The following is a 16,265-nucleotide window of genomic DNA, read 5'->3' on the forward strand; positions in this document are numbered from 1 at the left end:
CAGGCGTTTCTGTAATGGAATGTCTCTTACCCCGCATATTAAACGGTCTAGGATGTGGTCGTCTAGTTTCTGGAAGTTGCAGTGGGTAACCGCTTTTCGCAGGGCAGCCACGTACTGGTTGATAGACTTGTTCTCTCGTTGGTTTCTCATGTAGAATTCGTGCCTTCGAACGTGGTGAGAAGGCTTGGGCGCGTAATGCATTAGCAAGTCTGTTGCAAGGCCATCCAGGTTGCGGCCTGAATCGGGGTCGGCTCTGACAGGTCCTTGGCTGTCTCAAAAACTTCTCTGTCGCAGTAGCCCAGGAACAAATTCTTCTTTCGGGAGTCTGGTACCCCCATGAGGTCGTTGGCTTCCAAGAAGCACTCGAACCTCAACATATAAGACTCCCAGTGCTCGTTGATGGGGTCGAACGGAGTTGGCGGAGCGTGCATTGCCATTTTGTTTTGCGGTTTGAATTTGCCGCCTTAAAATGGCTGCTCGAGGCCGCGCTGAATGCTCCGGGCTGAATTACTTGCTGGATTGTCTCGTTGTTCGTTCTTCGTCCTATCTGCCTCTCGATCCCACCTTCATCGCCAGTGTTAGATCAGGGCAATGAGAGGACAGACTCCAGACATGAATGCAACAACAGCGCTTTATTAGCAGTCAAGTATGTACAATCCAGCAACTGTGAGGTCTGACAGTTCCCCTTTTATAGGGAGCTGTCAGGCCTCTCAACCAATCAGATTAACTCAGGCTTCCTGCCTAAATGGAGGACTGGAGTGGAAACCTCTGTAACTATTTACAATATCTAACATAAATGTACTCAAACTTTTTGATTATTGTCTTTGTTATATTGTCATTTTGTTCTCATTCTAGATATGGAGGAGAAATTCATTTGATCCAAATTTTTATGCAAATCTATTCAGGCGCTACACACCTCTCCAAATCAGCAATATTTTTTGCATATTATAAACTACTATGCAGATTTTAAGTACATTTTTTGTTCCAAATGCATTTGGAAGAGATAGTGTCTACCTGATGCAGCAAACATGACAAACTGAGACTGGGATAATTGGGAAACTGAGAAAATCAACTTAAAATTAAGAAATTTTAAGAAAACTAATCCATTGGTTCTCAACCTGTGATCCGCAGACCCGGAAGTGTATGTTGTCACGGGGTCCATGAATGATAGATTTAGACTAGTGCTTTAAAATCATGAATTATGTCTTGATGATCTATGGTCGTAGTCTGTGGCCACAAAGGTATTTAAAGGGGTTCCATGGTTAAAAAAAAGGTAGAGAACTACTTAATTAATCTACTCCCATCTCTAGATTGACATAGACAAAGATTTATTTTTGATGTGTTGTAGATCTGACAAAAATCATATATGCTGTAGATGAACTGCATTACTTATGGGTGTATAATCATGAGCTTCATCCATATCTTGTTGAATATGTTTAAGGCTGCATGTGAGTATGGGAGAGAAAGTAGGTATGATCAAAGTAAGAAGTGGTGTGTTCAAAGTAAAAAGCATGTTTTTCTTAAACAGCCTCTTTTTTCAATAAATTGATTTATCTCTTCTTTCTTCTTCTTAAAAACATATTTAATTTTAATGTAGAATACAAACTGTTATTTGTATTACCTTATTTTTAACTGTCATAAATATGAGCAAGTTGCCAAGCATCTGAATTTTGATCAGTTGATCATGGTGATACTGCATCAGTTCTGAGTGTGAAAAATGGTCATAGGTCTCATTTTTCAGTGCCATTGTAACTTTGAAAGGTCCCGGTGTCTGGAAGCCGTCGGGGTCTGGATGGGGGACAACAGACTCAAACTCAACCCCTCCAAGACTGAGTGGCTGTGGCTTCCGGCACCTCGGTTCAGCCAGCTGACTCCATCGCTGGCCATAGGGGACGAGCTACTGCCCCCTGTGGAACGGGCGCGCAATTTGGGCGTCCTCCTAGATGCCCGGCTGTCAATGGATGACCATGTGGCAGCCGTGGCAAAGGGGGCGTTCCACCAGGTTCGCCTGGTGCGCCAATTGCGCCCCCTACTGGACCGGGATGCCCTACGCACAGTCACTCATGCGCTGGTGACGTCTCGCCTAGATTATGGTAATGCTCTCTACATGGGGCTTCCCTTGGGACGCGCCCGGAGACTGCAGCTAGTCCAGAACGCGGCCGCGCGGGTTATCATGGGGAGGTCTAGATACTCCCACGTAACACCGCTCCTGCGCGAGCTGCACTGGCTACCTGTGGTTTTTCGGGTGCGTTTCAAGGTCCTGATTACTATCTTTAAAGCGCTCCATGGCTCAGGACCTAGTTACTTGCGGGATCGCATCCTCCCACATACATCCCTGCGGCCAATCCGCTCTCACAGAGAGGGCCTTCTCCAAGTGCCGTCCACTAGGCAATGCCAGTGGGCGGCGCCGAGGAGTAGAGCCTTCTCTGTGATGGGCCCAACCCTCTGGAATGACCTCCCCCCCGACATTAGAACCACCTCGGACTTCCGCTCCTTCCGTCAAAAATTGAAGACTCACCTGTTCCGACTAGCTGGCCTGGCATGATTATAAATGTTACATCTATGAACTCCTGGTAGTATATTCTCATCTGGTTATTTTAAGGGTAATGTTTTAGTTTTAATTGTTTTTAGGGCTTTTAGCCTCATATTTATTCTTCTGTACAGGACTCTTAATTTTAACCTCCTCCACATACATACATATATTTATAGCCGTATTTATATTTGTATTTTATCTGTGATTTATTGTGGACTGTACACCGCCCCGAGTCCCTTTTTGGGAGAGGGGGCGGTTTAGAAATGTGAATTAATAATAATAATAATAATAATAATAATAATAATAATAATAATAATAATAATACTGAATGAACTGTTTTTAGTGGAGAACTATCTGTAGTCTGTATCTGGCAAATCACTTCCTTCTGGACATCTTGAATAATTAATTAATTAGATTGTGACTTTTGCAGCATTAGCATGTACCTTGATCTATGGAAGAAGATAAGAACGTCCTTCCAAAAACATATTTAATATGCTGTCAGCCTTTCTTGCCATCTTTATAAGATTGTTTTCTTGGACCTATGATCTCCCCAACATTTATTATGTTTCTCTTCAAGGAAGGAGACCAAAAAAGGACTTTACTAAAATGTTGGTGACAGTAATATTTGCCACTTTTGTATAGATATTTGTTCAGATAAAGAAAAAGTCTGAAGGAAAGATGAAATCATAAGGAAACATCTGTAGCTCCTTTCTTTATAACTATCATTTTCTCTTATGATTGTGTGCAGACTTACAGGACCAGCTTGTACGTAAATGTCTGTCTTTTTCCCTTGATGAAAGAGATAAATTTTGAGCGTGGTAGCCATTATCCCTGCCTGAAAGAGGTTGATATAGAGGAAAGTAGCAAAAAGCAAAAGAAATGGCTGCTATTGATCTGGTTATAATGAGAGACTGAAAGAACAGAATGTATATTCTGATGCTGTTGAGATTGATAAATGTAAGAAAGAGATTCTTAATAATTACAAAATGATGCTTTTTAAAAAGCAGTACAATTTTATGACAGTGAATATAAATAAGAATGTGTTCAGATTTCAAAGATAGAGTTGGGTTCTTAATGTTCAATGTGCTATGTTGGAAAGGTCTATGTTTTTTCAAGCAGTGGGACCAGATTTTTTTAATTGAAAAAGTTGTTTTGTCAAATAGGTACATGTAGCGCTAAACCTCGTAAGGGCCGCTGGAGTCTGGGTTCTTCTGGTCCTCTTCGTATGACTGCCAGTCCAACCTGGTCCCTCTCTGATGCACCTCTACTTTCCAGGGTCACATGATGGGGTGGTGGTCAGCCTCCTCTCACCAGGCAGGTCACGGATGGGGTAGAATTCAGGTGGCTGGTTGGAGCTTCTTCCTCTATCTTCACTCTCTCTTGAACTGTCTGCTGGGCTCTCCTTCCGTCTGCTCCTTCGTTGTTTCCTCTGCTTGCCTCCTTTCACTCAAACTCTTCTCCCCCTTAGGCTTGCCTCACAGAAGTCTCTCCTATCCTATACTCTCCTCTCCCTCAGACTTGGCCCACAGAAGCCTCTGGTATCCTATCCCCTTATCCCCCCTTTTCCCCTTGGTCCCACCTCCTCTCTCCCTGCTTCCTGCTCCTTTTCTTCCCTTCCCTTTTTTCCTTTTCCCCCAGCCAAGCCCCTCCTTCCTTCTCTTGCACTCCCTCTGTCTCCTCCCCTTCCTCCCCAAACCCTCCTTTTATTCACTCCTCTCCACAGGTACATACAGGTCTGAGCTTCTGCAGTATCCTGACATTTTAGCCATATATTTCATCTACAATAGTTCCCTTAGTATTGTAGATGAAATACTTTCCTTAGTATTGTAGTATTACCCATTTTTGGTACCACAGAAATTATTTTTATTATGTTTTCCAGAGATTGTTTCTTCTGTTTGAATGGTAGTAGATAACCTTCAAATTGTAGTATATTTGAATATTGTTCTAAGTAACACTGCTTACTTATTCCAGAGAAAATCAGGTAGGCAAGTCCAGATCTTATTGGGTATAGCCTATTTCATACTTATGACAAAGCAGTAGTGTAGAATGACTAGGCCTCTCTAGTCCTGTGATAACATGAATTCCTATTCACAGTGGATGTTTGTTTTGTGGGTGCCTTAATATTCACACTTTAAGAAAATCCAGACTTGCACCAAATACACTAGGAAACAGAAATAATTGATGTCATTATTAGAAAATGTAGGTAGAAGACAAACTATCCAATCAGTCATAAATTGAATAAGCTAGCAACCTAGTCCAGGAAAACGATTATTTTTAAAATATTTAAAAATATTTAACCTTTTTTTTGAAGTATTTATAGTACAGTAATTCACTTAAAATGCTTACCATTAAATGGGAAACTGATGATCAATTTCTATATTTGTCTTCTAACCAAATACTTCAGCTATGGCAATTTTTTTCCTTTTAGGAGTCCTTTTCTTTTCAAAGCAAACTATTTTCCTATTTTCAAAATTATTTCTAGGTGTTCTGCTTTGTAAAGAGTCTATATATAGTACAGTAGTTTTCTGTTTATAACCATAATTGACCCTCCTGTTGCTAAGCAAGATAGTTGTTAAGTGAGTTTTGTCCTATTTTACAATCTTGTTACTTGTCACAAAAATCTAATATATCAATAATTAGAAAACAAAGCTTAGGTGAACATTGTAAATCTGATTTTCTTAGCTGCTATGGGCAACTTGTGGAGAAAAACAATCTACTTCAATGTTTAAAGGTATAGATAAGGTTTGGTACTTTTACTTTATTTTTATTTTTTTCATTATCACTTGCCTCATTCTATAATAGCAGATGTAGAATTGTGGGCATTTGCAATCTGATTTTTAAAATTGTATTTTTTTTCCTGTTTCTTTCTCCCTTCCCCCTCTTTGTCTAGTGGGAAGAAATTGGTGAGGTGGATGAAAATTATGCACCAATCCACACATATCAAGTGTGTAGAGTGATGGAACAGACTCAGAATAATTGGCTTTTGACAAGCTGGATCTCTAACAAAGGAGCTTCTCGGATCTTCATTGAACTAAAATTTACCCTTAGAGACTGTAACAGCCTTCCAGGAGGTCTTGGAACTTGCAAAGAGACTTTTAATATGTATTATTTTGAATCCGATTATGAAGATGGGAGGAATGTGAAAGAAAACCAATACATCAAGATTGATACTATTGCAGCAGATGAGAGTTTTACAGAATTAGATCTTGGAGATAGAGTCATGAAGCTAAATACAGAGGTGAGAGATGTTGGACCTCTAACCAAAAAGGGCTTTTACCTTGCTTTTCAGGACGTGGGTGCCTGCATTGCACTGGTATCTGTCCGGGTCTATTATAAAAAGTGCCCCCTGGTGATTCGAAACCTTGCCATCTTTCCTGACACCATCACCGGAGCTGATTCTTCACAGCTACTAGAAGTCTTAGGGTCATGCGTGAACAATTCAATGACTGATGAACCCCCAAGGATGCATTGCAGTGCTGAAGGGGAATGGCTGGTGCCTATTGGAAAATGCATATGTAAGGCAGGATATGAGGAGAAGAACAGCACCTGCCAGGGTAAGGATTTTATGCCAGAAATAGTTTTATTGATATGTCTGGAAGATAAATATTAATCTGTGTTTGTGTGTGCGCGCTCATATGTATACAAACACATATAGAGAATGAGAACGTCCTATAATAAAGGATGGCAGCCTAATTGTTTCTCATATAAATATGCTTTTTCACAGTGCTTTCTTAGATAAGGCAGAATTAGAACTCACAATCACAGTTGCTTAATGACTGGTCCCTTAATCACCAGTCAGAGTTACAATGGTTGTCAAAAGATTGAGTCAGATCATGTGGTAAACTGCTTAATTACCACAATGACTTATAACTCATTCCTAAATTGTGGTCATAAATTGAGAATTACATGAATACTAATCTGGCTCTTCTAAGAGACACTGATAATTCTTGAATCCTCCTAAATATCCTTGATAGTAAGCGTACCTTTTTCACAGATGTTAGGGAAACACATAACTCCCAACTGTGTTGGTCTCTGAAAATTAAAAATTAATTAGTAGCCTTGATAAGTGACCCCTCTAAAATCTCAAAATACAAAGAATAAAGATTTGAGGTGATGCAATATATTTGGATGAGAAAGAGGCCCTTTGAACACAAAATAATCATGGTTTGTTTGTTTGTTTATTGTTTATTGGATTTATATGCCACTCTTCTCCCAAAGGACTCAGTACAATAGCATTCCCATGTGGGCATATTTTAATTGCATTCCTATACTTAGGAGAAAAACAAGCAAACATGCAGGAGTCAATTCAGCTATTTTAAATGTCAGTTTCTGTTACGTTCTGTTCCTCTCCCAATTTTTTTTACATTTTCTGTATTTTTTGGAGTATAAGATGCACCTTCCCCCCCCCCCCCAAAAAAGTGGGTGAAAATCTGGTACACTGAATACAGCATTTTTGGCCTAATGAAACCCTGTCCCTTTGCAAAAATGGACCTGCAGAGTGTTTGGGAGGCTTGTAGAGTGCTCCTGGGGACAGCCCCCAGGAGCACTCTACAAGTCCACCAAAGCCTCTGCATGCCCCACCCTTGTTTTTTGCAAAAAACCAGGCGTGCAGAGGGTTTGGGAGCCTGCAGAGTGCAAAAGCTTTTTTAAAAAAATACCTCTTCAAAATCATTGTGCGTCTTACACTCTGGTGCGTCTTATAGTCCAAAAAATACGGTATATTTTGTCACCAAAAGGCTTCTTCCTCATCCAAATATATTGTATCACCTCAAATCTTTATTCTTTGTATCTTGAGATTTTAGAGAGTTCACTTATAAAGGCTACTAATTAATTTTTAATTTTCAGAGACCATCAGAGTTGGGAGGATGGAAGATGGTTGAATTTTGCCTTTGTCAGCTTTGGGAATCAATTTGATTGATCGATCAATCAGTCGGTCAGTCAATCAGTCAATCTATCATAAACTCAATCTACTCAACAGTTTCTGATGCCATTAGTGACAATTAAGCAATTATCAATGTTATAATGCAGGATATTCTTAAATTTATTAATGTTTACTTGATTACATTGCCATCTTGACAGGACTGTTGGATTATCTAGCTTGATAGTTTTCTGGTTTTTTAATTATTTCATGCTTCCTTGTTGAATGGTGATATAAAATGGAGTCTCCTTTGAGTTATGCTTAATTCCTGGTAACTGTATGAATGCATTTGTGTTTTATCTTGGCAACAATATTAAAATAGTTTACTAGTGCTTTCTTCCAGGATATATTTTCAACTTTGTCTAGTCTATACTTCTGATAGTTCCTATTGATCTTCTGAGCAAATACAATTGGATCTGCCTTTGCTTAGCCAAATACACATAAATAAATAGAGACTACTGAGTATTTAATTACTGTAAACTTTAAGCATGATAAAATATTATATTACTTATTATGTAAGTAGAAAATGCTGATGGGGATGAATTACCTTTCATATTTTGTCAGTGATATGTTCCTCTATCAATGTTCACCAGTACCAGAACTAATAATATAATAGTTATCCTAGAATAGAAATAAAATTAAGTTATATTGATAAGATAAAATAAAATAAAGATAAAATTATTACAATAAAATTACAGGGTACAGATACAGTTACGTTTACAGTGAATATCTATATACTTTAAGTAATAGGACAGATTATAAAAAATGTAATACTAGAATTTACAAAACACTGTAGGAATTTCTTTGTTCAAACATATATTTACTCAATTGATAATCAAATGATTTTTGCCAAGACTCATTTTTTTATGTGGAGATAATGTAGGTATTTGCAGAAAAATATTCTCTTAATTGACAAGAAACTCAAGGCTATTGGTTTCCTGTAGAATATAAACAGCACCAAATTTCAGTAACATATCCGTGCTCTTGCAGAAATCTTTGAAATATCTAATCCATAGACAATATAATTCCGAAAACATTTTTATCATGCTACGTTTTGTGTGAATGGTTTTGCAATTTTCTTTGAACAGTTGTCCAAAATAATAGAATTTCATTTGGTCCAAGAATAATACCATAAATCTACTTTTCTCTGTTGCTCTATTAATGTTATGTCTCCATCCCTTTTCAGAGAGCAAAGAGCTTTTGCAATGATAGTTAAAAACAACATTTTGCATAAGATGCATTCTTTTGGATATGTGAAGAATTATGGTTTGCAATTTCCTAAAAAAAAGTAGATGATACTTCTGGACATTTCAAAAGAAAATAGTAGTTTATACAGCAATGCTTTTTTAAAGAAGTATGTTTAATATTTTGCATCGTATTTTTTGATTTTTGTTGTATAAACATTAAATTATTATATCATGCCATTTTTCGCTGGCTTGCATTAAAATTTGTTTCCTCCTATTACCAGTGGTTGGATTCAGCCAGTTCGCATCTATTCGGGAGAACCGGTTGTTAACTTTCTAAGCAGTTTGGAGAACTGGTTGTTGGAAGAAATCTCTCTCTTTTTTTTTTTTACTTTATAGAACTAATCCTGTAAAGAAGGCAGGAAGGAAACATTCTGGTGTTGTTTCTAGCCTAATCTTTATTGCCCAGTTTATAGAACTTGCTTCTCCGGTTAACCTTTATTACATTGTAACAGCTAAGACAAAGCGTCCATCGATCTGAATGATTTTGAGTTGGCCATGCCCACCCAGTCACATGACCACTGAGCCCCTCCTGGTCATTAGGGCAGAGAACTATTGTTAAATTATTTGAATTCCACCACTGCCTATGGCTAACTTAATGTGTGATTAAGGTATTCTTAGCAAATAAGCTTAGTTAATGATCCAGGAACAATGGCAAGGTATAACTTAATATGATCGGTAAGATGTGCCTCAAAAATAAGCAAGCATTATTAATGGCAATTATTTGTTTATCTGATCAATTATAGATTAGATGATTGCAGGTTCAGGGTTCATGCTTTCTGAATTGCTTACCTTTCTTATAAATTATGATACTACTGGATACTGACATCATATGAATTGCCACTTAGGCTGGTATGTGTAAGTTTAAATAGCAAGGAAGGTATTAGTTCAAATTCATCTTTAATTAGAGTTGATTGTGAGGAATAGACTGAGATTGGTTTACATACAATAGATTGAGATTGCAAGGCTACTTAAAAAGCTCCAGTCACAGATTCACAGATTCACTCTGAAAACATAACACAATAATAATTGAAAGTTTATATTAGTAATGCACCAACATTAGCAGTAATGCAAACCAGGAGTTGATTTATAACATTTTACACATGATGAAGAGGATATAAAATATAAGCTCTAACATTTCTACCAGGTTAGATTTTTTAATTTGTTTAAATAAATGGTGTTGAAATTCTTGCTAATCCTCATGAACATATGGCAACAATTTAGTCTGTTTTGGCTAAATCTGCTAAGTGATACTGATGTGTTCAATCCATCATCTTGTTGGCAATGCATTTAGAACAGGAAGCTGGGCAAGTCAAGTCAGTACATGGACCAAATCTCATTATATGATTGACCTCTAATTTTTCACAGAGCAGGTCATCACGTTGTGGTTGCTTAATGAAGAGAAAAAAAATATTTTACGCTTGTTTCCCATCACGAACCATTTGAATTAGTATAACTTGCAATTCTATTTTGACCACCAACGAACTGTTACTAATTTAGGGAAGTATTAGTAATTATTGATATAATTGTCTTTTTAAAATAGAAACTAAAAATATTCAGGCATGTTGACTTGCTGTGGCTAAAATCATTAGTTACTCACTGTCAGAGCTCTATTTTTATTTGTAAAATGATGCAGATTTTCATAGAATTAGAGTGGAAGTGATCTTAAAGGTCATCTAGACCAGCATTTTTGACAGATAGCCATCCAACCTCTTTTTATGCACTTCCTAAAAATGTCTGAATCATTGCCTTATTGCCTTCTTTGATAAAGTGGCTAAATTAGGAGATCAGGGAAATGCTGTGTTCTGTATATACTGTGTTTGCCTGAAAATATGATCTACTCAGAATTAAGTTTTTCTTGATTTTTACACATGTGCCCAATATACGTCCTACTCCCCAAATAAGCCCTAATTAAGACCCCACCCAGGGTGCATAGGTAAAAATTTTAAGCTAGGGGTGGGATGGAGTGTGTGGAGCTGCCCTACTACTTATCTTCGGACAGTTGTAGCCAGGCCTCACAAAACTCTGCCCATTTCTTCTGCAGCTGGCAAGGCTTTCCTGAAAGCCTCTGTAGCTGATATCAGAGCTGTGGATTGATCCAGAGCTCTGTTATCAGCTGCAGAAGCCTTCAGGAAAGCCTTGCAAGCCTTGCTGGATGAAGAAGTCCCTGAAGGCCTCTTGTTGTGTATTATAGTTTTTCCTCTGGTCCGTTCCACCAGAGGGCGGTGTGCTCGCTGCTGATTGGTTCCTGGTTTGACAGCCGGCATATATAAAGGCTGTCAAAGCAGGGCACAGCTGTTGCCTGTTAGCTACGCGTGCGAAAGTGAATAGCCGCGCTGGCAACCTGTTATCATTAAAAGCTGTTAGCTGCTTTAAGTCCTGGCTCGCCTCCATCTGTCCACCCGAGTTCTCCCTAGCTAGAACATTGGCGACGAAGGTGGGATCACAGAGGAGGAGCCCAGGAGGAGCTGTTAAAAGTCACTAAGCTGAGCTGAGTCACAGAGCTGAATTTCCCTCAGGGGAATCACTCGACGAGAGGTCGAGTGAGTCACTGAATACAAAGAGGACCGCAGATTACCCCCCACGAGCTGAAGATTTGCCTCAGGATGGCATTGATGAACACTCCGGTTGTGTTTAATGGGGCCACGGAAACTTGGGACTCTTTTATTTCCTAATTCGAATGTTTTTTAGAAGCCAACGACTATACTGATTTGACTGAGAAACGTAAGAAGTCGTGCTTCCTAAATTTATGTGGGACTGAAATGTTTAATCTGGCAGGAACCTTAGTGGCCCCTCACTCCATTCATACAGTGTCCTGGGATGATCTAATGGCCAAATTAAAAAAACATTACGCCCCTACTCCGTCTTGCATGACAAGGAGGTTTGCATTTTACAGGAGGTTCCAACGTGAGGGAGAGTCTATTAATGAATACGTGGCAGCTTTAAGGGCTGCGGCTCTCCATTGTAAATTTAAAGATTTCGATGAGGCACTGACAGACCAAATGGGGGGGGGGGGTTAGGGACCTCCGAATTCAGCGTCGTCTGTTAACCAAACCTGAGCTAGATTTACAGACGGCGTTGGATGAGGCTCGGGCAGTGGAGCTGTCAAACAAATCCACTGACGAGATACAAGGCTTTTCAAAGCTGCCAACAGCCGATAAGCATTCAGATGTTCATCACGAAGACGTTTTCGGGGACGACGGAGCTGCTGGAAATGATGACGTCCATCGTTTGAAAACGGAGCAAGCCAGAGGTCGGCAGGGTAAGAACACCCCCCAAATTAACTGTCCCGGGTGCGCAGGCAGGCATGACAGAGCGGAGTGCCGTTTTAAAAACGTAACCTGCCTCCGTTGTGGGAAAAGAGGTCATTTGGCTAGGGTCTGCAGGGCTGTTGCGCCTTGTGTGAGTGCGCTTGAAGGCAACTCGCAAAGTAACAGCCAATATGTAAAAAAACCCCTCAGATCAGGCAGGCCCCAGAGTTTCAGGAAAAAAGACTCCTGTTTCTCAGTTCAGGATGACAGGGAAGAGGCTGAAGTGGATATGATTGTCCATAGTCCACGGGGAAAAATCTTCCTCACAGTAAAATTGGAAGGCAGACCCTGCAAAATGGAGGTTGACACTGGGTCAGCCGTATCCATTATTTCTTGGGCCACCATTAAGAGACTGGTGCCCGCCATTTCTAAAGCCAGCTTAATGCCCTGTCAGCTGAGGTTGAGGGATTTCCAGGGGAAATCCATCCCTGTTCTGGGAAAATATATTTGAAAGGTCTCCTTTAAACAATATAGCAAGCAGCTACCTCTTATAGTGGTGAACGGACCCCGGCCAAGCTTGTTGGGCTTGGAATGGTTTGAATCCCTTGGGTTAGCCATTACCGGCATTAATCAAATTCAGAGCAATCCGCATTTGGATATGCTCATCAAGGAATTTCCTGACGTGTTCGGGGAAGGTCTGGGGAAGTACACTGGTACCCCCATTTCTTTTAATTTAGACCCCTAGGTTCCCCCATGACGGTTGAAGCCACGGAGGGTTCCTTTCGCTTTAAAAGCAAAGGTAGACGCGGAAATAGAGAAGCTGCTGGCCCAAGGGGTGTTAGAGCCCATAGACCATGCCCGTTGGGAGACCCCAATAGTTATTCCAGTAAAGAGTGATGGGTCTGTGCGTCTCTGTGGTGATTTTAAGTGCACTCTTAACCGTGCCCTTCAGCAGAGCGCATACCCTGTACCCGTGGTGCAGCACCTGCTGCACTCTCTGGGTCAGGGGACAATTTTTGCAAAGCTAGACCTTGCCCAAGCCTATCAGCAGTTGCCTGTGGATGAGGCAACTGCTGAAGCCCAGACAATTGTCACACATAGAGGGGCATTTAAGTGCAACCGACTCCAATTTGGAGTCAGTGTGGCACCAGGGCTTTTCCAAAATCTGATGGAAAGACTCTTACAGGGCATACCAGGCATCGTGCCTTATTTCGACGATGTCCTGGTATCTGCCCGCTCCCTGACCAACCTCCTGGCCCGTTTGCGCACCGTGCTTCGTCGTTTCCGAAGCGTGGGCTTAAAGCTCAAGACAACTAAGTGCAAAATTGCAGTGACTCAAGTAGAGTTTTTAGGCTTCCTGATTGACAGCAAAGGAATTCATCCAGCCCCAGACAAGGTGATGGCCATTAAACAGGCTCCCACACCTACATCAAAAGCTGAATTGCAAGCTTTTCTAGGCCTCCTGAATTTTTACAACATTTTCCTGCCACACAAGGCTTCCATTGTGGAGCCTCTCCACAGACTGCTTGACCGCTCGGCTAAGTAGATCTGGGGCAAGAGAGAAGACTCCACTTTCAAGACTGTTAAAAAATTGCTAACTTCTGACAGTGTCCTCCACCAGTTCAACAAGTCGCTTCCTGTTGTTCTGACTTGTGACGCATCTCCCTACGGAGTCGGGGCTGTCTTAAGCCACCGGCTGCCCTCTGGTAGGGAGGCTCCTGTTGCTTTCTTTTCCCGTACGTTGTCCTCCCCTGAGAGGAACTATAGCCAGCTTGATCGGATAGCCTTGGCTATAGTAGCTGGGGTGAAACGTTTTCACACGTATCTCTATGGCCGCCACTTCCATATAGTGACGGATCACAAGCCCCTGCTGGGAATCATCGCCGGGGACAGGCAAACTCCCCAGATTTTCTCTCCACGATTTACATGGTGGACTGTGTTCCTGGCTGTGTATAACTACACTTTGGTCCACCAGCCCGGAAAGCACATTTGCCACGCCGACACCTTAAGCAGATGTCCCTTGCCCATCACGCTGACAGACCCTGCTCCTGTTGCCGAGGTCCTGCTAATTGATGAGATGCACCTGCCGATTACATAAGCTGATGTGGCCGCACACACACGACGGGACAAGCTTCTCTCCACGGTGCTGAGTTGGACTATGTGGGGTTGGCCACCTAAGCCAGTGGGCACCGAGTGGCAACCATTCTCCACCTGTCAGCATGAACTCTCTGCACAACAGGGCTGCCTACTGTGGGGCAGCCGAGTTGTCATCCCTGCATCCCTGCATGAAGCGGTGCTCACCACCCTCCACGACGGCCACCCAGGCATAGTTCGGATGAAGTCTCTGGGCCGGAGCTATGCTTGGTGGCCAGGAATGGACCAGGACATTGTGCGATGGGTCTCGGGCTGCTCACAGTGCCAGGAGTCCCGACCAGCCGGGCCCAGAGCACCCATCCAGAACTGGGAGCAACCAAAGGCTCCATGGTCCAGAATCCATGTGGACTTGGCAGGCCCAGTGAGGGGCCAAATGTTTATTGTAATTGTAGATACATATTCTAAATGGGTTGATATTGCTCTGTTATCCTCTACTACTGCCCCAGCTATTGTTAAGGTTTTAAGCGGGTTATTTGCCACCCATGGGTTACCGGATCTTGTCATTTCTGACAATGGGCCCCAATTCACTTCAGCTGTGCTGAGCTTGTTCTTTACCAAGCTAGGGGTAAGACACGCTTTTGTAGCCCCCTTCAACCCCGCGGCTAATGGTCTGGCAGAACGCGCGGTGCGGACGGCAAAGGACGCATTAGCAAGGTTTGGCCCCCACAACTGGCAAGAAGACATTAACAAATTCTTGCTGTGGCAGCATGCCACTCCATGCTCCACTACCAATAAAAGCCCGGCGGAACTGTTAATGGGTCGGCGCATTAGGACCAGCTTAGACAGGCTGCACCCCGATTATGCCCCTGGGCGACCCTTAGACTCCCACAGCACTCTAAAGGGTTTTGATGTCAGCGCAGCTGTCTATGCTAGAAACTACGCTGGCCACCCCCTATGGGTCCCAAGGGTGATCCAAAGAATCACGGGCCCATGCTCATACTTGGTACAGCTGGGGGATGGCCGGGTGTGGAGATGGCACTTGAATCAACTAAGAAGCCGGCAAGAGGCCACAACCGAGACGGATCAAAGGCAGGGCCTACCCCTGCAAACCGCGGACAACGAGGAGCCTAGGCCCCGGTCTACCTCCCCCGAACAGTCACTGGGTAAAAATAATAATACAAATCCAAGGGCCTTACCTGTTCTTCCCCATGAGTCTCCAGCGATGACTAGGGTGGAGGAGGGAAGGTCTGGGCCCAGAGGGACAGCAGTTCCAGAAGCTGGGGTGGAAGTTCTCCCCAGAAGGTCCGGGTGCACTCGACACCGCCCAAGGTATTTGAAGGACTACACATGCGCGTTCTAAGTGTGAAGGAGTGTTGTATATCATAGTTTTCCCTCTGGTCTGTTCCACCAGAGGGCGCTGTGCTCGCTGCTAATTGGTTCCTGGTTTGACAGCCGGCATATATAAAGGCTGTCAAAGCAGGGCACAGCTGTTGCCTGTTAGCTACGCGCTCGAAATGTGAATAGCTGCGCTGGCAACTTGTTACCATTAAAAGCTGTTAGCTGCTTTAAGTCCTGGCTCGCCTCCATCTGTCCACCCGAGTTCTCCCTAGCTAGAACACCTCTGATAGCGAAAAAGAGGCCAGGGATGATGCACGCAAGTGAGGTGAGTCAGTGGATGACATCCCCCCTTGTAAATAAGACCTGGTGCCATTTTTGGTGGCAAAAAATATAAGATGGAGTCTTAATTTCAGGGAAACATGGTCATATATTTGGATTTCACTAAGGCTTTTGACAGAGTAGAAGACAGCTTTCTTGGTAAGATACAAGAATGTTTGATAGACAGAACTATCACCAAATGGATGCATAAATGGTTGAACAACCACACTGAGAATGTAGTCTTCAATAGAAATATATCTACATAGAGGATAACATGCAGTGGCATACCTCAAGATTCTGTATTGGGGCCAGTGTTCTTCAACATCTTTATAAAAGATGTAGATGAGGGGATAGAGGGGGAGCTCATCAAATGTGCAGACAACACCAACACTTTGAATGAAAACTCAAAATTCAGAAGGATCTTGAGAGACGTGAGTATTTGGCCCTATCCAACAAGATATAGTTCAGTGGTGAGAGAAGTAAGAACCTTCATGTAGACTGGAAAAACCAAATGCACAGGTTTTTACAATAGGCAGTATCTGGCTCAACTAGTAATTGTTGAGTAGTAA

The 16,265-nt window shown here is 42.0% G+C and overlaps 1 protein-coding gene across 2 annotated transcripts in view; it reads left to right on the forward strand.

The window, feature by feature from the left end:
- The window catches only part of EPHA5 (EPH receptor A5), a 227,446-nt gene that overhangs the window by 54,674 nt on the left and 156,507 nt on the right, over positions 1 to 16,265 (forward strand). For both annotated transcript variants that reach the window (XM_081970085.1, XM_081970086.1), the window contains exon 3: positions 5,424 to 6,087. In XM_081970085.1, the coding sequence (XP_081826211.1) occupies positions 5,424 to 6,087 (664 nt within the window). The remainder of the gene's footprint in view (positions 1 to 5,423; positions 6,088 to 16,265) is intronic.

The sequence above is a fragment of the Natrix helvetica genome (assembly GCF_964273705.1).
Source record: "Natrix helvetica genome assembly, chromosome: Z".
NCBI lineage: Eukaryota > Metazoa > Chordata > Lepidosauria > Squamata > Natricidae > Natrix > Natrix helvetica.